Source organism: Protomyctophum bolini, assembly GCF_963924005.1.
Source record: "Protomyctophum bolini genome assembly, chromosome: 11".
Taxonomy (NCBI): Eukaryota; Metazoa; Chordata; class Actinopteri; order Myctophiformes; family Myctophidae; genus Protomyctophum; species Protomyctophum bolini.
Window position 1 is genome coordinate 19092084 of NC_137872.1, and position 25864 is coordinate 19117947.

The following is a 25864-nucleotide window of genomic DNA, read 5'->3' on the forward strand; positions in this document are numbered from 1 at the left end:
TTTGTGTTGCGTACTAACAGACAGTCTAAGTACAGTATGTCTAAACTGACAGCTGCTACAGTACATAATGATTTGACCAGTGCTGTAAAGTCCTACCATTTATAACATCTTTGGAAACATGTAAAAGTGCATCATGGAGTTAGTGATCAAGTAACTGCTCTTTAAAGGGAAACGCTGCCGATCCTGAATGAAAATCACATTGTTTTGATGAGGAGATCCTCATATACCTAAATGTAATATGTGTATTTCTCTGTGAAATGCGCTTGGTGTCGTCGGGGATACAACACGTCTTGCATTGAGCAGAGAAATACACAGAAAACATACCGAACAGTAGGGTATTGTTTTTGCCGACATTACATAATATGGCATATCGTCTCTGTCGGGTGGAAACCTCATATCCAAAACAGTTACTTTTCAGGATTCAAAAATAGCAAAATGTAGCAGATCTGCATATGATATGTTTGTTCTGAACTAACATTAAAAGTCCATAGACTCGGCTGCCATATGACTTAATTTCTGAAAGCCTGACGTTGGAGGGGCTATTAGAATATGGAGATAAGAGGTTTCTGCCTGACAGCGACCAATGACATATACTATATGTATGACGTCAGCAACCGTTTGTCAGGGAGGTCCGTCAATGATGTCGCTACTATGACGTCATATTGATGGTATGCTATCCACCGACTTGGAGAGTTGGGAGGTCTCCACACCGGCAAAATGTCCCATTAATGTCATCGTCAAGAGATGTGCAAAACATTCTCCACGTCTGTCAAGCCCCCAATCTGATGGTCCCTTCTTCAAATCAGACCCCCGCCACCCATGGTCAATTAAGGCTGGTAGTGGTCATAATTATAAAGATGGTCAAAGTGGGGTCTGAGGACCCCTGGGGGGTTCCAGGAGGTCCCTAGCTTGACAGTTAGGAACCAAATGGACCCTTAACAGGTCTATAACTCTAAGAGAGCAGTGGGTGTCATAGTGGGCGAGGCTGGTGGAGCCCTGCGGTCTCTGGGCTGAGGGCGGGACAGTGTGTGGCCTTGGCGGGGCTCCAGTTCCCCAGCGAGGCCTGCAGGGCCTTGCGGTGGGCCAGCCGGTGGGTGATGGAGAAGCCTGCGTTGCCCTCCAGCTGGGACAGCACCACGAGCACCTGCCTGAAGGAGCAACGCACACACACGCACACACGCATGCACGCACGCTCGCACACACGCACACGCACACGCACACACACACACACACACACACACACACACACACACACACACACACACACACACACACACACACACACACACACACACACACACACACACACACACACACACACACACACACACACACACACACACACACACACACACACACACACACACAGCCAATGCCTCACCTTAACACTTTTTTCTCCAAGTCTATACGTACGTCGATGCTAGGTAGCGTCATATCCCAAGTCTGTATACATACCCGTCCCCAACGTATACTCCGTCTATATAATGGTTGATGCCTGCAGAAGCCTTTAACATTGGTCCGGTTCCTAACCGAGCAACGCCCCACCGTTCCAACTATGGGATTGCAAATATATTCACAGTGCAAAGCAGTAGAAAGGAGGATTTTCAAACCGCCATAACTCTGATTTTTGGATCACTGTCCTTGGTGGATTTTCTGCCATCCACATTTCGGATTTAATTTGTGCCTTTGTACCGCGACGCTGCCGCCATGTGAAAGCTTCTGACGAGAGGTAAAGAGTGTGTGCGTGTTACAGCTAGCGGTAGAGATAGAGTTAAGTAACTTTGAAGATATTTTTTTATTACCAAATAAAACATACATTAACCATACATTGATCAACCCTATATACATTTTGGCCATTTGAAAATAGTCAATCTACTGTACAAGCTCACAATGCGCATTGTAGATCTGGATTTTCAAATGATATTTAGATATTTTATTTGAAAACTTTGAAAACGTGATACTTTAAGAGTACTCAAGTACTAATTTTGAACTCCAGGCTTTTACTTGTAGCGGGAGTGTTTCTACAGCACTGATCCTTTTACTTTTACAGCGCAGCGCACCTGTGAAGAGGAGGGATGCTGTCGATGGTCTTGAGGCTGCAGCGGGTGGACACCACATTGAAGCTGTCGCTGCAGTCACAGGACACGTGCAGGTGGTGCCTGGGGTGGCGGTTCTCCACCATGACGATGAGCCCCGCCCAGCCGTGCGTCAGGTAGTAGCAGGTCATCCCCTCACGGCCCTGCAGAGGGCAGCAGAGCAGCACGTTTTCAGTTAGAAACATCAGTCAGAACAGGTTCTCAAAAGTGGGGTGGGGGGGGAGTGGGCCACAGCGGTTCCTTGAGGCGGTTATAGGGGGTCCCCAAGAGGGGAGGGAAAGTGTTATTAATATGGAATCAATAATGAGCATCAACTTTAACCATATTTTATACTTAGAAAATAGGTTTGTTTTTAGTGTTTTACCTTAAGAGTTCAGACAGTACCACTTGTTACCCAATACCCAGTCAGTAGTGGTCAAACAAGACCACAGGATATAAATGTCTCAATAGAAGAGCAGGGAGACTAAATGCCAATACCAAATTGTGCAAGTTAACATACTTACTCTATACCTGCACAGCGGTTCCAAAAACCAGAAATTAAGACATTTCCCCTGGTTTAGGACACTCGTTTGGGTCCCAACCCATTACCCAAGGTAGTAGAGCGGCTATTTTCACTACTTCTTCTTAGATTTGTTTGTAATTTTTGGGGGAGAGGAAATAATATATAGTTTTAAATGTAGGAAAAATAAATGGGATTTTTACTCGAGTTGTAACCCCCCCCCCCCCCAACCACTGTTTAGGAAACTCTAGTGCTCTATATGTAATTTAAAAAAAACAGAGGACACGCGACCAGTGACAGCTGCAGTGTGTGCGTCTCACCTCGTGTCTCTCGCCCTTGGTCTCGGTCAGCTGGATGATGGCATCGGCGATGGTGGTGGTGGAGGCCGTTATCTGCTCCTCCATCACCAGGCGAGAGCTGTAGACGGCCAGCGTGTAACCCGGTGGCTCCACTTTGCACCCGCCCGCTGCACAAATATACACATGACATCAGTGACGTTGAGCCCATTGCATTTAGGTCAAAGAACCCTGTGCACCCGTAGAATAGAACAAATACCGAATCTTGAATCTGTGTGAATTGAATTTTAATCGTTTCATGTCACAGTGTGTGTTAAGAGTGATTCTGACATATTGTTAGCATATAAAGTATGAGAACTCTTGCCAGTCTGTAAACACCATTCCACTTCACTGACACAGCTATGAGTGTGTATTCATTAACCATTTTAAACCTTGCTTGGCGTTCCTATTTAATGTCATTATAAGCTTCCATTGGTGGCTTTCAGAAGGCATATAGTTACAGACTCTATGTAGCGGACTAAGTTGTGGAATAGTTTATTGGCTTGAGGGACCAGTGAACATAGCGTCGCTGTCGGTTGGAAACCTCATATGTCCAAAGCTGTTACCTTTCAGGATTAAAATTCAAATATATCAAAAGTAGCAGATTGACAACCTCAAAACACGTCGCTTCGTGGCGCATTTTGAGCTTGCAGATCTGCAACAGCAGCGACGTATGAGGAGGTGTCTGTGTCCTTGCCTGTGTTGTCGGTATCCATGTTGCTGTGCCAGTGGTTAGAGTTAGCTAACCTGTGCTGTCGGCCTCCATGCTGCTGTGCCAGTGGTTGAAGGCGCAGCAGAGCACGGCATACTCGCCCGGCTCCAGCATGACGTCGCAGCCCACGAACCTCCTGACCGAGCGTCTGCTGTGGGCCATGAGGCGGCCCAGAGTCACGCTGCCACACCGGTCGTACCGCGCCCTGAACACCAGCACACACAGGTCCAGCAGGTGCGACTCCGCCGTGTCCCAGCGCCTGACGAGATCACGGGGAGGAGGAGGAGGAAAGGTGAACACGACGGGGATGTTACATTGTGTACAGTATGTTACGTCTAATGTTACGTACAGCAGTGGTTCTCAACCTGTGGGCCCCCACATTATTTTGTTGGGGTGGGTGGTTGTCCCCAGATGACAGTGAAGTGATAATTTAAGGACTTTTAAGACCTTTTTTAATACATAAAAAAAAGGAAAGTAACAAACCTACTACCAGTATAAAATATAGGGTTGTCCCGATCCGATCACGTGATCGGAAAATCAGGGCCGATCATTTTCAAATGATCGGAAACGTATAATGTATATATATAAAACTTGTTTTTTTCTTCTTCAGCCGGCAGACCTGGTGAATAAGTCTCTCAATCTGCTCTGGTCCATGTCCTTCTTTGTACTGGGGTATAGAATTTAGATAACTTCGAATTTGTAAATACCTAAAAAAAAATATCCGGGGTAGCCCATATTGTTCTTGTAGTTGTCCAAAAGACTTCAAGGTACCATGCTGGTATAGATCATTTATCACCTGAATTCCTACTGTATGCCATTCCTTGAAAGTTATATATATATCAAAAATTGATTTCCATAAAGAACGTTAATACCAACATCAGCAGGCAGTCGTGGGAACGAGACTTACAAATTACAATTAATGACCATCAATGGAAAAAAATCATGTTAAATAGTAAAAAGATATGTTGCAACTACAAACCTCAGGAAATCCAATTCAAGATTATACATAAACTACAAACTACTCCATATCAAAGGAGCAAATATGATAAAGACTGCTCTGGTACATGTCTGAAATGTAAAGAAAACGTGGGCACATAATTATGTGCACCTAATGTGGCTTTGTCCAGTAATCCAAAACATTTGGGAGGAAGTGAAGAACGAAATTTCTACTATAACAGGGCTAAGGATCGAACTAGATCCCCTACAATGTATCTTGGGCTTACACCCAACGACACCTGAATTGAAAAGAGAATCCTGAATATACTATGGTACTGTGCTGGGTTGTCAATACTACAATGTTGGATTGGGGATGTTGTTCCATCTGTATCGAGTTGGCTCCATAATATTCTACAACTGCTCCCACTAGAACGGCTCACACATGTTCTCCAAGGAGACATGGATGGATTCTTCTTGGTTTGGGGCCCAGTTGTGGAATACATGGGAGTAGAATACGCAGAAATATTATCAAGAGGTTTGGCAAATTAAGGAACTATTCATGTTAAGAACAAAAGCTTTAAGATTTCTAAGACTACATGAATAATTATATAAGTAGTAAGAAGAAGATGATGTATGGACGTATGTATGTATAATGTATGTAGGTATGTCGGTTAGTCTGTGTATGTATATGTGAGTCATGTATCAGTTTGTGCAAAAATGAAAAAAATAAAATGATTGAAAGAAAGGAAACGTATCATGATCGGGACATCCCTAGTATAAACTATACTATAAAAACTGGTCAAACATTGGACAAATTGTGAAATACTATAGGAGGAAGATATTATAAAAATGTGCTTCTGTTCTGTTCTGTTAGGTTTAAGGCTGTTAAAGTGCTGCAATATCTAGCTATTAACGGCACTAATTTAGTGCACACAAGAGTGGATAGTATAAAGAAATTAAATCATTTAATGGATACCTGAAAAGTAATGAATATTAATACATTTGGATGCTGCTTATATTTTCCATTCAGATGACTATACAGCATCATACTGTTTTCAGTTCACCATTCAAGTTTGAGGAAGTACCTGAAGGTCATTCGTGGACCAAACGTTGACTCCTTTACTAAATGTTCTCCTGTACCGTGCAGATCGACAGAGTGCGGGCATATATTTAATTATAATTTTGAGGTAATAAAAATGTGATTAATCGCGATCAACGACACAAAATCGAGCAATTCATTGTGTATTTTGCGTGGCAGCACTATGTTATGTACATTATGCTATGGTATTGTATGTTTTGTTGACTCCAACTCTGACAACTAAAAGGAGTGGCTGTTCCGTTTGCCCAGCTTAGAGCTTAAGGCCATAGCATAGACTGGTTTGCCTTCATCTTGTTTGACTAAGTGACCTATATACCAAACCGTAAATACCGGTATATACCAAACCGTAAAGCCGAAAAGCAAAGACTGCTCAGAATGCGGCCGCTTCATTTACATTCTGCTCCCACAGGTTAGACCGGTGCAGCACGGCGTGAATTCCGTTTGTGTCCGAGCATAGGCATGGTAACGCCCCGCCTGCCTGTGATTGGCCTACAGACACTGTCCTCCGAGGTGGATATGCTGGATCATGATGCCTGGATGTCTGATGCGAGGTGGGAAATAATACAAGTACTATGGTATGATACAAGAGAACGCTAACTTGTACGTTTTATTTTTGTAGAAAGAGGCAAACTAATATTGTTTATTCCGTTTGCTTTGATTGAATAATTGATTGAACACGCACGCCATAATATGATTTGATTTGGGTGTGTTCTAAAATAAAGTGTTTGTGTTGTGTTGTGTAGTTTGTTTGTATGTGTAAACTTGAAACATTATTGTAGGCCTACTATAAAAAGGTCTATTTTCCCTTTATCCTTTTTTGTTTAATAGTATTATTTTACTATAATTAGATGAATACACGATAATCAACACTATCAAATCAAACGGCATAAACAATAAGTTTGCCTCTTCTACAAAAATAAAACATACAAGTTAGTTACAATCTGCATTCTGTCGCGTGTGTCAAACTGTCATTCTCTTGTAGCCTATTATTTATTTCTCCATCTCACCACGGAGTAACCTCGTGTCTCGGAGGACAGTCAAGACGGGCAGTGTCAGTAGACCAATCACAGGCAGGCGGGGCGTTACCATGCCTCAGCCATGCCTATGCTCGGAAACAAACGGAATTCACGCTGCAGCACGGCCTCGTTGTGTACCTGCTGCCTTCCTGGAACAGAGCCAGCTCCACCGTGGTCCTCTCCAGCACCGTGAGGGACACTACCGTCACAGGGACGTTGGCTCCTCTGGGGAACAGGCCCGGCACTCGAACCTCCTGCCAGTCACAATGGATCTTACAGATATCCACCGAGTCAAAGTACCTGGAAGAGTCAAAGAGAAAAAACAAGAAAAACGACTCAGTCTTATTATCAGCTTGCAGCAATTCCAAAGCAACAAAATAACTCCACAGAAATGTTATTTACATTTTGCTTAAAGGATAGCCAGAGGCAGCCAATCATGAAAAAGTGCCTTGTCACTACGGTCGTTAGTAAATGTAGTTCAGCTCTGCAAGCTGATAAAAACAGGGGTCATCAATAGAGGTATGCGTGTGACATCATCATCAAACCCGGACGTTATGCAGGAATGCCTAGTACTGAGTGGCAAAAAAACTACTTTCTGGCCTTGACAGCCCATACATCCAACAGAAAGGTCCTATCTGATTGCATTAAATATTGTTAAACAATGTTAAACTCACTTTGCCACTCGATTTGCCACTCGATTTGCTATTCACTTTATGCATGCGCATACCCTCTATATGTTTGTAGGCAAAGACTTGGCCTTGTCTGTGGCAAATTGATATTTTCTCTTCAGCCTGGGTTCTATATTTGTATCAATAGCATCCCTATTCTGGGGCAAACATTTGGCAAAAAATTGCTGATCCACAAGCACACATGATACGTTGTGTGTGCTTGTAGATCAGCTATTTCTTGCCAAATGTTTGCCCCAGAATAGGGATGCTATTGATACAAATATAGAACCCAGGTGCAGACACAGACATGGAGACAGGAATAGAGTGCAGAAATGACAGTAATAATGGTGTTAGTGTTGGTCTAAAAATGGTGTTGAAAACCTGTAAACCACATGGATGATTTCACAGTCATCCCCGACTTCAGCTGAAAACCAAACATGGAGATAAATGTAGACCGATGTGAAGATCAGAAGATTACTCCTTCATGTCTTGGAAATTGTTTCGTCATACAGCACAACTTACAAATATGCACTTAATTTCTGAAGTGTGCGTTATATTTTGATTGGTTTGCGTAGTTTTATTTAGAGACAGATTTAACACATTAAATCAGTGAATTACCATCTGTGCCATTTTACATTTTGCTATTATCGTCTCTGTCAGGTGGAAACCTCATGTGTCCAAAACTGTGTGGATTGATGGATTGAATTTCCAAAACAGCAAAAGTACTTTTGGGTGACGCTTTAGTATCACGAAAAAACACCAAAAGTTTGAATATGGAGTTAAGAGGTTTCTGCCCGACATCAACGATATTTAAGATATATATAGCCTACGTTTAAAAAAACCAAAAACTGTTAGGATTTAGAAGGAGTTTTTAGAATTGGCCTCAGGTCTAAATTGGTACACACTGCAGTGTGTTTTCCCGGTCTAAATAAAACGAAGCAGCATAAATAAACACTGCTAGAATGAAAGGCAACCATAGATGCATGGGTTGAGAGGCCGTTCCTCGGTTCGTCTCCCATTCCCTGGTCTATGTGTTGAAGTGTCCCTGAGCAAGACACAGACAGAACCTTATCTGGTCCCAGGTGCTGTAGCATCCACTGCTCCTACTAGCTAGCTTAACCAGTTGAACACCAGCATCAATAGTATGGGGGAAGGCCACCCTTGAGAGGTTATGCATGCGGAAAGGTGACCTCATTTTCCTCCCATGCCGCGGCTGTGGCGCTACTGTATGGAGTATGGTTACATTTAGCCAGGGGCTTGGCTGTGGACAAATTACTTTTAGTTATTACTTGGGTTCGGTGCGCTTTAATTAAAGGTAGTGTAAATGTTTGGGTTTTTTTTGGTTTAAAAAGAGGACGGAGCAGGAGATCAGCCGGAGAATCGGAGCGGTATTGGAGTCACTGTACCGCACTGTTGTGATGAAAAGAGAGCTGAGCCAGAAGGCAAAGCTCTCGATATACGGAGCAATCTTCATTCGTCAGTCCTACTCTCACCTACAGTATGAAGTGTGGGTCATAAAAGACAGAATCGGGTCACGGAGATGCGGATACAATCGGACAAAATTAGTTTTCTCAGAGGTGTGGCTGGCATCTCCCTTAGAGATAGGGTGAGAAGTTCACCCGCGGCCGTGAGAGACTTAGGTGGTTCGGGCATCTAGTACGGATGCATCCCGAGTGTCTCCCTAGGGAGGTCCTACAGGGAGGAGACCCCCCACACAGACCCTTTACGGTTTTACAAATATTGAAAGCAATGAAAAGTATTGAAAACTGCTTCTGACTAAACCTCCTAACTTCATTGCATACTCACACTGTCCGTCAAACCACCTAAAGCCAACTTTTTTTCATCATTCTAATCAAAGATGGACATAACTATCTCCACATTCACTGGTCAAAAAACACCACCTAACTTCACTTGAACTGGATTTGTCAAAGTGATGATAATATAATAATGACACATGCACATAATTACCTGAAAAGTTAATATTTTGATAGTTGCAGCTCGAAAGGTTCCGTCCCATCGACGATGGCCATCTGACAACAACCCCGCTAACTGGCATACTGTACCTTATGAAGTCCCAGAAGTCCATCCAGAACAGGCCGTCCTCTCCTCTCTGGGCACACAGTTCCCTCTTCAGGTGGAGAGGCCAGTGTGACCAGCTGTCTGACCAGGGTCCCGTCCAGGAGAACCGGCCCCACGGGTTCCTCAGCTGCAGCAGCCTGAAGGAAATTATACGCCTAAGCAGCTATTGTATTGTACTTTTATAGAACTAAATAATTTCATACAAGAAAGCCCCGAAGAACTGAAGAGGTGACGGACTCGCTCACCCCAAACATTTTTCTAAGTATGACTCCTTAGTGTCTAAGGAGATGTTTATCTGTCTCAGGCTTAGACAGTTACTTAAGTTCTTACATTCTCAACAATACTGCAAGTGCAAAGTGTGTGTGTGTGTGTGTGTGTGTGTGTGTGTGTGTGTGTGTGTGTGTGTGTTTTTTTACACATAATCTTCTCTTCTGGGGGTCCCTAGCACATTTTCAGATGTGGGATCCACGGCTAAATACATCCTTGACATTAAAAAGTTTGATAACCACTGCTGTAGGTCAACACAGGTGCATCAGGGTAACTAATTAAGCTCACCCGGGAGAACATGAAAGCCCCCGTCCCCAAACATCCATGACCCCCCCCCCCCCCCCCCCCGTCCCCTGCTCACCTGTGGCTGTCCATGTCTCTCACGTCAAGAACAGAGTAGGCGTGTCGCGGACGCAGGCCCAGTGACTCATACTCGCCGTCGTCAACCTTCATGTTCCCGCCTCCGCACGACGCCCCCATCAGGAACCTAGAGCAGCAAGAAAGGGCAACTACAAGGTTATAGGAGTCCTTTAGTGAGGCACAGTGTAACACAGAGGTTCATGTCAAGGACCCCCCCAAATTAATTAAGGAATATGACACTAGAGGGTGTGTGTTATCGTGATTATCAGCACGGCGCATTTTTTTATATTTTGATTAGGTGCGCTGCTCGTTTGAAGCAGTGTTCTGTTATTCTGGCTTGAAGCACGGGTAGCTATTTCAACCAATCAGATTTCTTCGTCGGAACTACCTTTTGTATAATATCTCTGCTGTCGGGAAGAAACCACAAACTACAATTTTGTCATTATATTTACACTTATATTTAAAAAAAAATCTAATCAAAGTTGGTGTTGTGACTTTATATATTGTCAATTACTTGCATGATAGGGGTAGAGGTGGTGGAGTTAGCTACTTTATCAGACAATTTGAGGGTCGAATGGAGTTAAGAGGTTTTTTCCGTAGCGCTTTTTACTACTTTTCATTGGTTCAATATTTGTTTAACCAACACACAGATGTAAAGGCTGTTCAATAGCAGTGATTTAAGGAAAAACATTGAGTTAGGTGGTTTCCTCCTGACAGCAACGATATGTATTTGTCAATGTGTTAAACTGACTTTGACAGTATACTACCTAATTTAGCTGGGGACCCCCTTGAACCTCCTCAAGGACCCTTGAGAGTCCCCAGACCCGCTTTGAGAACCACTGCGTGGTAACAATTCAAAGTCCCTCAGGCATCCCACCACACACACACACACACACACACGCACACGCACACGCACACGCACACGCACACGCACACACGCACACACACACACACACACACACACACACACACACACACACACACAGGAAGAATGCTTCTCTCATACCAGTAATGATGTAACGCAACTTCACATCAACATGTCATGATGCAAAGTGGAACTGCAGTGCCGCACATCAAAGTAACACGTTGCATTATTTATGAGACGGGTTAAAAACATAAAAGAGGGTGCATTTTGTCACACAGTGTAAACCGCATGAACCCTAGCATCCCTATTCTGGGCACACGATGTTCTGTGAGCTATTTTCGGTGGATGGATTTAGTGTAGAGGGAAAAAACTAAGGGGTCAAGAAAGTACAGAGCCACCCGTGGGACCCCGTCGATGAATTCTACATGGTTTAAGTGGTTAATATAAAGCTGCAATCTGGAGCACTTATGTGCTCTGAAGCACTTATGCAAGCAACCACAATCAGGAGCAGTTGTGTCTTGCTGATGGACACTTTGACACAGGCACAAGCAGGCTAGCTATAAACCCGGTTTAAAACTTTTCCAGAGAGTCGGGAGTTTTTTTAATACAACACAGAAAGGCAAGGTTTGAGGAGCTGATCGTCCCCTCAGAGATATCTAACAACACTTTGATAGGACCGAGTCCCACAGTGAGCGGAGGTGGAGGTCACAAAACCGAGTCCCACGCAGCGAGCGGAGGTGGAGGTCACAGGACCGAGTCCCACACAGTGAGCGGAGGTGGAGGTCACAGGACCGAGTCCCACACAGTGAGCGGAGGTGGAGGTCACAGGACCGAGTCCCACACAGTGAGCGGAGGTGGAGGTCACAGGACCGAGTCCCACACAGTGAGCGGAGGTGGAGGTCACAGGACCGAGTCCCACACAGTGAGCGGAGGTGGAGGTCACAGGACCGAGTCCCACACAGTGAGCGGAGGTGGAGGTCACAGGACCGAGTCCCACACAGTGAGCGGGGGTGGAGGTCACAGGACCGAGTCCCACACAGTGAGCGGAGGTGGAGGTCACAGGACCGAGTCCCACACAGTGAGCGGAGGTGGAGGTCACAGGACCGAGTCCCACACAGTGAGCGGAGGTGGAGGTCAAAGGACCGAGTCCCACACAGTGAGCAGAGGTGGAGGTCACAGGACCGAGTCCCACGCAGCGAGCGGAGGTGGAGGTCACCGAGTCCCACGCAGTGAGCGGAGGTGGAGGTCACAGGACCGAGTCCCACACAGTGAGCGGAGGTGGAGGTCAAAGGACCGAGTCCCACGCAGTGAGCGGAGGTGGAGGTCACAGGACCGAGTCCCACACAGTGAGCGGAGGTGGAGGTCACAGGACCGAGTCCCACACAGTGAGCGGAGGTGGAGGTCACAGGACCGAGTCCCACACAGTGAGCGGAGGTGGAGGTCACAAGCGGTGAGGAGACAGAAATGGTGTGAGACGGATCATAATAAAACTTTGATAGCCTGGTTAAACATTCCAAAAAGTGGAAGAGCCCATCCGAGTCTGCGCTCAGGGCCCTGTGATTGACAGAAGCCCATCACACACCATCTGCGACCGCCGCGCGTCAAAACCTCCATTATTTTCAATGAACCTATCGCACACCGGCTCCGTCCGCCGCGTCGCGCCGCGCAGCGTCGCCTGGCACGCCGATAGAACCAGTTCTATTTTCCAGGCGGCGCCGCGCGGCAACGCGTTGCGCCGCGTCGGACGGACCCGGTGTGTGTTGGGCTAGACACGTTTTGGTTTTTACAAAGCGTACCATGCAGCGCTTGGGCCAGAAGACACATGATGATGTGAATTCACGTGACCCGGGATCGTTTACCAGGCTAAAACTTTGATCCACTGAATCGGCTCTTTTCACATGAAGTAATGAGTGACGTGCCCAATAAATGTCGGCATACCGACTTGGAAGAGAAGCAATTACGCTACTATTTACCGCAAAAGTAGCTGCATTACATTAATGCGTTACTGTGTCACTTTGTAACTGTGTAACGCGTTGGTCCCAACACTGCTTTTAACACGGTGGTTCCCAAACTTTTCAAGTTGAGAGCCAAAAGAGTGTCCTGGGACCCAAACTAGTGAAAATAGCAGATCTACAAGCGTACAACGTGTCGCTTCGTGCTGTTTTGCGAGCTTGTAGATCAGCTATTTTCACTACTTCTTGTTTGTTTTTGTTTTAAAATGTATACAATTCTTAAATATATATTAAAAAAGAATAAATATATAACTTTTGAAATGTATATTTTTTAAATGGGAAAATGGGATTTGTGACCCATAAGTTGTGACCCATAGAAATTGGTCCGTGACCCACAAATGGGCCATGAATGGATTCAGGCGTGTTCATGGAGGTTAGCACTTCTACTGGTCCGCCCTCTAGTTTATAACTCTATGGTCCCGACTCACTGTTTGGGAAAGAGTGTTTTAACACACACCCTGCTTCTTTGGAGCTGAGCATCTTGGCCCAGATGAGGTCGGTGTCGATGGGCTCTTCACGGGGGTTGGTGGTGCTGACCTGCAGGGCCAGGGACTCACAGGGGGCCCCGGTCAGCGTGGCCAGGCCCTCGATGGCGCGGCCAGCCTGCAGGGCGAAGTAGGAGCCGTGCAGCTTGGCCAGCGCCTTCTCTATCAATGCCACCCACAGCTGTCTCCTCTGGGACTACACAGGCGCACCGTCAACACAGACAGAGAGAAGGGACACGTTTCACCACATTAGAAAGAGCACTTGGACCATTTTCGACCGCATCTTCATATAATTGATCTTCACCTTTATGTAGTTAGTAGTTACTGTACTGCACATACATCATGGTCACACCATGATCAAAAGATGAAGATAAGATAAAGATAAAACACAAAAAAGCAAGTGTAAAATTACACTCTCAAAAGTTAAAGATCTATAGTTTTAGTTGTCATAGCTTAGTTTTTGTTTTCGTCTGTGAAAAAAGGGTAGTCGGCGGACATTTCTCGTCCTAGTTTTAGTGTGGTCTGTCACACCTGAGAGAAGAGCAGATGTCCATTGTGGTCACAGGGCAGCATGTCGTCCACCAGCACCGTGGTCCAGGAGCCGTCCTTACACAGACGGACCTGGTACGCCCCCTCTGGACACAGCTGGCGCGTCACCATCACCCGCTCCACCAGCTCAGGACGCTCGGCCAGGACCGCCAACGCACTCAGGAACCTGCTCTCCATCCAACACATTCACATATAAGAGCCTGCGGCAGTGTTGATTTTGACAGCACATTTTGATTTAGTTTTAGTCATAGTCTTTTGAATAAATTTAAATTTAGTTTTAGTCACATTTTATTCAACTGAAATGTTTTAGTGTTAGTCTATAGTTTTAGTCGACTGAATATTACATAGAATTTAGTCGACTAAATCTACAGTTGATTTAGTCGACTAAAATGTATTTTGGCAGGCCTTGGCAAATGGCTGATTTGGTTGCATGCTGAAAATAGCAGATCTACAACTGCGACGTGTGAGCTTGTAGATCAGATTTTCAGCATGCAACCAATCATAAAATCACTTGTCTTTTAGTTGTACTGGATCTCTTCTCCACTAGTCGTCTCTCCCTAACATTGTAGTCTAATGTGAGCTCTAGCTGCGGTGGACTCAGGAAGGACATCTTTCACCTGTAACACTCCTTCTGGGATATATAATAGCATGAGATTAAGGTAAGAAAAAGCCTAATCCGGAATTCTCACACAGTTTAAAACCTTTCTACTGCATTCTGTACAGTAGTTATAATCAGTGAATGCAACCAAACCAGATAATTCCCATTTGTTATGATGCTTTCTCGATTTGAAGTTTATTTTTATTACATTTATTTTATTTGGGGGTGGGGGGGGGGGGGGATCTGGGCTCACCAGCAATTACCCAGAAGTCCCTGCAGGATGTCAGACGGGCGAAGCGTGCGGAACACGGACCACCTCACGGCGCGGTCTCTCACGTTGCAGTTGTTTATCTCTTGGGGGCGGAGCCACTTTTTGACGCGCTGCTGTACTCCGTCGTCGTCAGGGAAGCCCACCGACTTGGGTCCGGGAGGAAAGCTGTCGTCCACGAACGTCACCGCGTTCTGGGAGAATCCAAAATAAATGCAGTGGATTCGTTTATTCACACGGGAGGACGGTCACAGCAGCACACACAAAAGACCGAAAGAAACAACAGTGAACGTACGCAAAGAGAAAACAGTAAATATCATCAGGATTCAGATTCTAAAATGGCATAAAATGGCAGAAATAGCACATCTACACGCTTCACGTTCACGCTGCATTTCTATTTGTGTTTCAACCTTGTTGAACTGCTACTTTTGATGCTTTTGTGTGACACTGTAGTATGATCAAGTAGGAGTAGAGAGAGTTTATAGAAAAACACAAAAAGTTATAATATGGAGATAAGGTTTCTGCCCGACAGTAACGATATGAGGAGACCACCCAAAACAACGGATACTATACAATGGAAATTCAGTGCAAAATTAACTGCGGCACGTCATGTTTATGTTAGTTTGATATTAGACATACTGTGAGACTATTTCAATTAAACAAAAGTTACTTTAATATTTTTTTATATAATCTTTCACTTGCGTGTTTTGAACAATAACCACTCCACATAAATGTGTTTTTGTTTTGACAGCTTCTCTAAACAACATGTTTTGTTTAGAACTGCAACCTTGTGATCAAGAAAGATCTTCTTCAGGCATGCATTCCTCGAAAATAATTAAATTAATCGAATCAAATCAAAATACAAGCACTATGTACAGTACATATTTTGTGTTATGTTCATCCTATTTCGTCCTGCACCTGGACCATTCTGGGCGGGAACCCCTATTGGTATCTTACCCCCTCAGGCCGGGCACCCATATTTGGGTTCTGTACAGTATGTACAGTATTCAAAAATGTGATTTTTTTGATGCTGCTATATAAATATTTGAAGTTTTTCAGAAACCTTAGGTCAGGATTTAGAGGCGTTTTTAGAATCGGCCTTAGGCCTGAATGGGTTAAGTGGATGTAAATGCACTTGGCCAATGGTTCTTAAACCTTTACATTTCAAGGTCCACCCCTAACTCTGACAGTATACAAATGGAACCAAATGGACTCGTTATAGAACCAAATAGAGCCGTTAGTCCATTTGTATACTGTCAGAGTTACAGACTTGTACGGCTCAATTTAGACAACCCTAAAGGAACCCTGAGAGTCCCTGGGAAACCCTGCACTAGGCCTATAGCGTCTCTCTTCTATGTACCGACCTCCCTGCAGAAGGAGAAGAAACCCTGCACTAGGCCTATAGCGTCTCTCTTCTATAAACCGACCTCCCTGCAGAAGGAGAAGAAACCCTGCACTAGGCCTATAGCGTCTCTCTTCTATGTACCGACCTCCCTGCAGAAGGAGAAGAAACCCTGCACTAGGCCTATAGCGTCTCTCTTCTATAAACCGACCTCCCTGCAGAAGGAGAAGAAACCCTGCACTAGGCCTATAGCGTCTCTCTTATATGTACCGACCTCCCTGCAGAAGGAGAAGAAACCCTGCACTAGGCCTATAGCGTCTCTCTTCTATGTACCGACCTCCCTGCAGAAGCTGACGATGTTCTCCCACAGTTCCTTGGCCTCTCCCTCGTCGTTCTGCCGCCGCGCCTCCACCAGCATGCTCTCCTTCCTCCTGAGCCCCGCGGCGGGCGCCAGTCGCGCGCGGTACCGCTGCGGCGTGTGGCAGGCCACGCAGTGCTTGGCCCGGACGCCGTTGATGAGCGTGCACGCCGGGCACGCCCACTGCTGCTCCGCCCTCCGGCGATGGGCGCCCGTGGCCACCGCGCCGACACCGGCACGGGGCGGGAACGGCCTCGATGTCTCCGACGGCGGCGTCGAGGGAGACATCTCTTCATTGAGGATGCTGAGCCTCCTGCCGGCGGGCGCAGCGTCCTGCTGGGGGGGGGTGGGGATATCTGAGTCGGCCGTGGTGGTCGGCGACGGGGGCGGGTGGGAATTATGCGATTGGTTGAGACAAGCCGGCGGAGGCGGGACCTCTCTGCGGCTGCAAGGGACCGGGTTATTCTGTCCTGTAAGAATCAGAAGCAACTTTAGGTGTAAAGAAGTGGTGGATAATTATGCTTTGTGCAAGGTCAATCATTTGTAGTTTTCAGGGAAAAAAGGGGGACAGAGAGAGAGAGAGAGAGCAAGGAGAAACAATAGGAAAGAAACAGGTCAAAAGAAATAGTCACAACACCAACTTTGATGAGGCAGTATTGCTTTGTTTTAAAAAAAAATCTTAATTTCCTGAAATATTTACATTTTGACAGCAGAGATATACAGTATAAAAGTTGAGGTTAGACATAAGGTGCAACAAGTAGCAACTACATAAGGTGCAACAAGTAGCAACTACTGTATGTTTGAGTTTAGACACAACGTGCAATTAGTGGCAGGTATGTTCATGACGGTTAGACATGATGTGCAGAAAGCAGCAGATACTGTACTGTACCTGCTATGGAGGGCATGCTAAGGGCAGAGGGGGCGGGCTGGGCGGACGGAGGGTCCGTCGGTAAGGTCTCCCCTACGGCAGAGATGGACAGGGACAGCGCCCCCCCCGGGCAGTCCTTCTGCCGCATCGTCATCAGCGATGCCGTCGACGCTTGACTCTTGACCTCCGGCACGAGCAGCGCCTCGGCGGGGATCAGGGGGAGGGAGAGCTTGCGGGGGCCGCCACACGCCGAGCAGGACATGGAGATGGGCGTGTTCCGCAGCGTGCACCGTTGACAGTCCCACGCCGGGGTCTGGTGGTCCGCGGCCCCGCCCTCCGACTTGCGTCTCTCCTGGCTCTGCTGCCCCCCGCCTGGCGGGAGGTGGGACTGCAGCTTCAGCGGGCTGGAGCAGCTGATGGAGCGCCGGGGACTAGCCCTGTCACCGTTCACAAACAATTAACCTAACAATGAATTGTGTTTTTACGACGTTGGAACATTGAAAAGTTATCAATAAAAAATACATTTCTTGTTTGGTCTTTTAGGCTTCATAATCACAGGGCATCAATGACAAATAACTACTATACAAATAAAGGACTGAATTAATTTAATTATTTATTATTATTTAATTATTATGATTGAATTATATTATACAAAAAAGTGAAAATTGCTTTCGATTACGACGATAATGCAATTTTCTTTTTATATTTCATGTACAGTAATGATGGCCTACCGGGGACGCGGCTGGTCGCCCTGCGGGGGGGTCTCCTCCCCGGCGTAGCCGCAGACGGAGCAGGCCGTGATGCCGGGGGAGTTGGCCAGCGTGCAGCGTGGGCACGGCCAGCGGCGCCGCTCCTCCCCCTCCCCCTCCTCCTCCCCCTCCACCCGGCCAGCGCCACTGGCGCTCCGGGGGCGGTGCCACGTCCAGCGGGGCGGCCTCTGCCGCGGCGCCTCGCAGATGGAGCAGCGGGGCGCGCCGGCGGCGTTCAGGAACGTGCAGCAGACGCACGACCACTGGTTGGCGCTCCGCATCGGCACGGACCCCGACGAGAAGCTGTGGGAGAGAGAGACAGAGAGAGAGAGAGAGAGAGAGAGTCTTACTCGGTTTCATTTCATTGTTTCGAATTCATTTTGTCAACTTATACTCAAAATACACTTGAATATAAATAAATAAATGTACACATCAATAATTTATTTAGCACAGTTACAATTCATTCGTGACAAAAAAGAAAAGAAAATATTTTTGTTGAAGCCGTAGCTTGTTAGTTGTTACACATAAGCTTGTTACATTACATGAATCATCTCCCTTTCTGTGCACAGTTACACAGTCAAAGAAAACACGCACGCAGACAGACAGACAAAAGAGATGTAACATCTCACAAACGTGGTTTCTACTTTCTACCACTAACAACATTGCTGAAAGACACTATTAAACTTTGTTTTAATTTCCAAAATCACTGCACTTTTGATGACATTCGCAAAAAGAGGGAGGCCAGGTAAAAAAAAGAAGAAGCCAGATAAAAGTGGGACACATCAGCATGTCACGGACGGTGCTTATTAATGTAGCCAGTGGCAGCTCAAAGACCGTAACCCATTAAGAGTAAGACCTGAGGCCCATTCTACCAAATCCTTTCTAAATCAGTCCTTCTAAAAGACATTGTTTCAAGGACTCTCAAAACTTCCTGTCTGGAATTCAAAATGTATACTGAGTAAAAGTACAAAAGTATCGACGTCAAAATGTACTTAAAGTACAACAAATATGCAGAATCATGATGCAGAATGTCCCATTTCAAGTTGTCAAATGTATAAAAATCTTTTGAAAATAGCAGATCTACAAGCTTGCAATGTGTCACATCGCGACACATTGTGAGCTTGTATAACAGCTATTTTCAAATGGCCCAGAATGTATATAGGGCTGAAGAGTAATACATCTACAAAGTAAGTTTACTTAACTTGAGTAAATGTACTTAGTTACTTTACACCACTGGAAACACTGGCCACACAAAAATGTATTATTTACCCCTTTCATGCACTATACTGTATCTGCTGGATGTTACTGTCATACTAAACACATTGTTGCCTGTACTGTATGTAGTGTATTGTAATCAGATTGCAGAGAAAGAACCATATAATGTGTCCAGACCAACTGACCTGATGTGTGTGTCTGTGCACGTGTACTGCATATACATTTGCCTGTGTGCACGCAGCACGCACAAGTGTGTGTGTGTGTGTGTGTGTGTGCGTGCGTGTGTGTGTGTGTTGAGCTATTACACTCATGAAGGTCAGATGACCGAACAAGGTCAATTTGTGTGTGTGTGTGTGTGTGTGTGTGTGTGTGTGTGTGTGTGTGTGTGTGTGTGTGTGTGTGTGTGTGTGTGTGTGTGTGTGTGTGTGTGTGTGTGTGTGTGTGCGCGTGCGTGCATGCGTGCGTGCATGCGCACGTGTGGGTGAGTTGCAGTTGGCAACTCAAGCAGTCTCTACTAGCAAGGGCTGGAAGGGGCTGGCATGAAGCCGTTCTCATCATCAGCACCTTCCCAGCTAGTTCACTGCAGTCGGTCGGTGCAAGCCTCCCCAACCAGACCAGGTGTTCCTTTGACGCAGAAGGGCTGAGCTATTTTCTTGCAGCGCTGCCTGGATGGATGCCTTGCATTGTCACACTTTGCATCATGGCACTGGTCTGAACGGCGGACATAAAGACGTATTCCATAACGACGGTTGCTATGGAAACGTTTTCATGTTCGGGCTTCCTTCCAAGCACCAGTCAGGAAATCAATGCCATTTTAATTAACGAAGCATGCTTGCAAAGTGTCTGTCACTCACATCACTGACATCATTTCCTCCTGTCATCTCTCAGCATTTCAAATGAACCACTTAAGCCCACTGTATATTGCTGCTGTAGGGCAGAAACCTCTACCATATTTTAACTTGTATTTATTATTATTATTATTATTATTATTTTGTGATCATATTAGAGTGTCATAAAGTAACAGTTTTGGACATATGAGGTTTCCACCCCACAGAGACGATATAAGACTTTGTATGCTTCTCGGCTCACACAGCTCGTAGCCATGATGCAATAACGTGTTTACTTTATCAACGTTTCTTCTCCAGGGTATTAAAAAGGAGTGTGACCATAATTCAGAGTATAAAAATGGACAAATGTGGTTCAATTTTACTGTTTGCTTCAATAAATACCTTGATGACAAGCAGGCTGATCTGCAATGTGTCACTACAGTGTGCCTGTGTGTTGTGTTGGTCACTGTGCATACAGTATTTGTCTATGTCTCTTTGAGGAATTGTAAAACTGCTATCAAAAGAACAAGCACGAAGCTTGTAACTATTTTATATTTCGATAGGTCACTGGAGACCGGAAAAGCAAAGACAGAGAGTATAGGGAAGGACATGATGCAGTGAATGGTCTGTTCAAAGCAGAACTCACTGTCAGACATTAGAGCCTATGTGGGACAGTACATGCTCTAACCACTTGGTTATCAGGTCTCCCAGGAGCTTGTAACTCTAAACTACAGGTAGAGGTGATGACGTCACCACCCACAAACATGGACCTGTATGTGTAGCTGATTGAAGCACTTCTGTATGAGCGGGCATATCACAGGGCTCTCCTAACAACTGTAGTCTGGAGGAACGTAGGGTCTGCGGCAATGCATTTAGAGAATTGGCCTGATAGCGTGCGCAAAGGTTTTGGTCTGTGAGATTAGCCCTGAACACACACACACACACACACACACACACACACTCTGTCATTTCTCAACCGTTTCGGACGTGGGGCGGCTCGCCGGAATCGGGCCGGCACCTCTGGGTGCGTTCCTGTAGGTCTGGAACCCCCACACGGAGTTGCACCACTTACTTCACACAGGTGTGATTTTTTTGCTGACACAGGACAGATTGCTTGTACCAGACTATAAAGAATACACTTAAGGTAGTGAGGCAATGATCAGGGATTCCCCAGTGGTACTAGGTTTCCTGTCAGTGAGTAACCTGACTCCTGCATCCACCAGAGCAGTAAAAAGGGCAGAGGCAGCAGAAAAGACCCACAGTATATCACAGGATACATTAGAGAGAGATGCTGTTGTGTGTTTGACACTAGTGATACCGCACGCCCACGCAAGGAATTAATGTCAATACCGGCGTTGAATCAAATCTAAATTATCTTACATGTGTACTCCGTACAAGTAAAAACATTAAGAATAATAACTATAAATATGTCATTAATAAATCATTGTAACTCCAGTGGATGGCAGCTAGTCCGCACCACGAATAATTGATTGATTGATTTAACATTTTATTCAGTTTGTAGAATGGGTACAGTTCAACGAAAGTACAGGTCAATACGAAATCTGTTATGAGGATAATCCAAAAAAAAAGACATCAGGGTCCTCCATTTTCAATTCATCAGAACATTTAAAGACGTATGCAAATATAAACTTCTATGTAAAAACAAAATCACACCCGTGTAAAGTGAGAAATGCAGCCAGGGGGCCGGGCCTTTTCCGGCGAGCCGCCCGCGTCCGAAACGTTCGAGAAATTACAGAGTTACCATGTGGGGGACCCCCAGGGGTCCCCGGAACATCCAGACCACCAGGAACGTGCCCAGGGGGCTGGCCTGGTTCCGGTGAGCTGCCCCGCATCCGAAACGGTCGAGAAATGACAGAGTTAGCGTGTCCCCGGGTGTCCCTGGAACATCCAGAACCCGGCCCCATGCAGGAATGACGCCAGGGGGCTGGCCCGGTTCCGGCGAGCACCCTGTGTCCGAAACGGTCGAGAAATGACAGTTACCAACCAAGCTATTTTCGTGCTTAGATAGACAGACCCATGAACCCAGGGACCAAGGGACACACATAGCTGTGTAATGGAAAAACGTCATTTAACATCAACGTCAGTGGTGAACAATATTGCTGAGATCACAATCAGAGTGTTTTTGTTTTTTTGTAACGCAGTTTTCAGCTTAAAGGGCCTTGCAAACTGGAGCGTTAAAACGCTCCTATAGTTCATTTTCAATGAGACCTGCGCTTTTGCTCGGAGAAGTCGCGGTGCGACAACGCAAGCGTATTTACGTGAGCGCGGTCCTGTGAATTAGTTGCGCGTGTGCTCGTTTCGTGCACACGCCCGCGACTCACCAGACCTGGATTCTCATGTGCTGGATTGTCGTCTCTGTCGGGTGGAAACCTCTTATGTCCAAAACTGTTACTTTTCAGGATTCAAATTCAAAAATAGCAAAACTAACAGATCCACAAACTTTGATCTTGCGGTTCTACTACTTTCAATGCTTTTGTGTGACACTGTAGTATGATCATGTAGGATTGTAGGGCATCCATTTACAAAAAGTTAGAATATGGAGATAAGAGGTTTCTGCCCAACAGCAACCTAGAGGGATACATCCTGAATGTGCTGCTAAAGTCGAAAATGATTGATCTCCTCCATTCAGACTCGTTACCCCGTCAATGCACCTGTAGTGTACAGGATGCTCTCTCTCTCTGAATGATCTATGAAATGCAGCAGATGTTTGTCAAAACGCAGCTGGCCCTGCTTCCTCTTCAAACGGGACTCAAGCTGAGAGATGCCTACACTGTTAAAATCCTTTGCTAATTGCCGTCCCTATTTTGGCATGTTATTATAGGCAGAAAACGTTCTCAAAAATAGCCTCGGGCTATATGCTATAATTTATACTCCATCATACGCCAGTGTCATGCTGCAAAAGAAATGTAGATATACAAGCTCACACCGTGTCTCCATGAGACACGTTGTGAGCTTGCACATCGTCTATTTTTAACACCTTACTACTGTACTACAGTCTGTACTACAGAGTACAGACTGGAGTTGGTGTTGAAATCAGTTAGGGTTTGAGAGGGACAAAGCGATGCCTGGCTCAACGGAACTGGGGATATTTGATGTGACGTTGTGAACTGCATAGGCGGTGTTGAAGGATATCGTTGATATTGGACAGAAACGTTATGTGTTTTATTCGGGCACCTATAGGCTGCTAATCCAGCCTGACATCATGTCATGGATTCAAATCCCGATACCAACGACCTTTGCTGCGTGTCACTCCCCATCTCTCTCCCCCCATTTCCTGTCAGCTTACTGTACACTATCAAATAAAGGCCGAAAAATGTTTGAAAATCTTGCCAATATGGCAATATAGGGACGTCAGATTGACAGTGGTTTATGGGTGTACAATACAGTATCTATATGCATACACAGAATATACGGTACATATATAGTAGTACAGTTACAGTATACATGTTACTGGCACCATGTGCCTCTTCCTTGTTCATCAAGAGGTCCAAGCATACAAGATGTCACTACAGAAGTACAACTACAGTATCATCTGTCTGCTGCTTGTTAGAACATGGTGTCTTCATCTATTCCTAGATTCATATCCCATATCGATCAATTTCTGAATCAGTTATTACTCACATATCTTCCAGTCAAGTAATGTGGTGTGTGCAAAGGTATTATATTCTCTTCTAACAAACTCCAGATCATGTTGTGTGTTACTGTCTTGGTGTCGTCTTGTTCTTTTCAGAGCTCGCTGCTTAATTGCTTATAGCAGTGGTTCTCAAAGTGGGGTCTGAGTGGGAGATCCGCAGCAAATAAATAGCATCAAAATCTGTTTCATCATTGTAACCCTAAATAAAGGGGCGGCGCCCGCTGGCCAAGTGGTCCAGGCTTTTGCCACATATAGGTTTTGGCCTGACAGCATGTTGCGTGTTCGAGTCCCATTCAGGACGACCAATAATGCATGCATGTCTCTCCCCTTCCCTCTCTCCCTCTTTCCTGTCCATATTCACTTGATACAATAAAGGCAGAAAAGCCACAAACAAATCAAAATAAAAAAAATTGATAACCACTGGCTGACCAAGGAATAAAGCCAGATTTATATTTAGTTGAGCCCTAGGGTTGCGCACCAAAGATAGCAGATCTACAACTCACAACGCATTGCAGCACAAACAAACACAATGCACTTGACTGCACTTCACTTTAAAATACAACATTCAGTGGCAGAAAATGCACAGTAGTAGCAAAGTAGCAAAAATATATACCACCTAACCTCCCTAATACTAACCTCCCACCCACACATAAACAGAAAGCATTTAAAAACCTCTCCCCAACGCACGTATGTAACAACAACTAACACATATCACGCGCGCACACACACACACACGCACACACATACACACACACTCCTCCACTCACCCCCCCCCCCCCCCAACACCGCTGAAGTGTCCTTGAGCAAGGCATTGAACTGCTGATCAATGGCCACTGTGGTTGTACTGGGCAGTTCCCAGGTTGTCTGCTCCCCCTTGTGTGTGTGTGTGTGTGTGTGTGTGTGTGTGTTGCTGAATAGCACACCATTATCTGCCCTGGGTAAATAAAGGTTAGGAAAAACAACAACACGCAGACTCATACACGTAAGCACACACTGTAAACATCACAGGCCTGGCAGAACAGAATGGTCTTAAGACACCGTTTCCACAGATGTCATTACCGGTATGTCATTTGTTCCAAAGAGCAAGTCCACACTGACCAAAGGCACCCTCACCAGATGTGACTTTAGGTTAGGCTAGGAGGCTTGTCACAATCGTCTAATCGCAATTATTTGAGATAATCACAATTATGTATTTCATTTACATAATCGTCATAATAGTTGAAAAATGTTGAAAGTTTCCATACATTTTCAAATGTAAGAAAGAGCAGAAATAGCAGATCTACAAGGTTACAAACTTTTGATTATGCAAACCGAAATTATTTTGTATCAATATGTTCCAATGTCCAATGACAAAAACACAATTAAATCGTTTAACACAAAACGTCAAGTAAAATTTGTAATTGTGACACCCCCATATATGTGTTGAACATAGGTTAGAGATGTATTTGGGAGCTAGACCAGTGATTCTAACCTTATATTTAATTCAGTTTGTTTGGCTTCAGTGTCCCTTCCTGCACAGGAGTAGCCTGGCGTCAGTGGCGTGGCCAGACTAATATCACTGCGTAGGGATTATTATTTTTCCTGTGGCAGGTTGGTTGGTTTCCAGGATAGCACAGGAGGAGACCCGTGTTCGAATCCCGGGAGTTACATTGGTGCCACAACTCAAAGTTAAAGGGGAGGTGCCTGAAGACCTAATATCACCTCTGGCCAAGGGGGATTCCCTCCTAGGCTAGTGGTTAACATGTTTGGCTTTTTAGCATCCCTTAGTTCCCGCGTGGGAGATCCGGGTTGAAACTGTGTAACTGGCGTTACACAAAGCACGCATGCATGCTTTTACTGTACCTTCGCTCTCTGTGCCTGATGGGGGGTCGGGCCAGCTGTCGGGGTATGAAGGTACTCTGGCTGCTCCTCAGACATCCCATGAGGGGCGAGGGCGGGTGCGCAGGGCCACGGGGTGCCGGCTCCAACTCTGCCTCATCCACCAAGGAGGAAGTGGAGCTTCCCAT

General features: G+C 45.5%; 1 protein-coding gene across 1 annotated transcript; it reads right to left on the reverse strand.

Annotated features, from left to right (window-relative positions):
• Positions 1-969: 969 nt before the first annotated feature.
• Positions 970-25864, reverse strand: LOC308323337 (calpain-15-like; the record flags this gene model as incomplete). The annotated part of the gene is made up of 14 exons (XM_080775058.1): positions 970-1148; positions 2061-2239; positions 2916-3061; positions 3678-3901; positions 6832-6993; positions 9425-9577; positions 10069-10194; positions 13402-13625; positions 13961-14144; positions 14830-15038; positions 16524-17014; positions 17434-17849; positions 18144-18464; positions 25701-25864. 14 exons carry the CDS (start codon positions 25862-25864, stop codon positions 971-973), a joined length of 3177 nt encoding a protein of 1058 aa, XP_080631184.1. The 3' UTR covers position 970.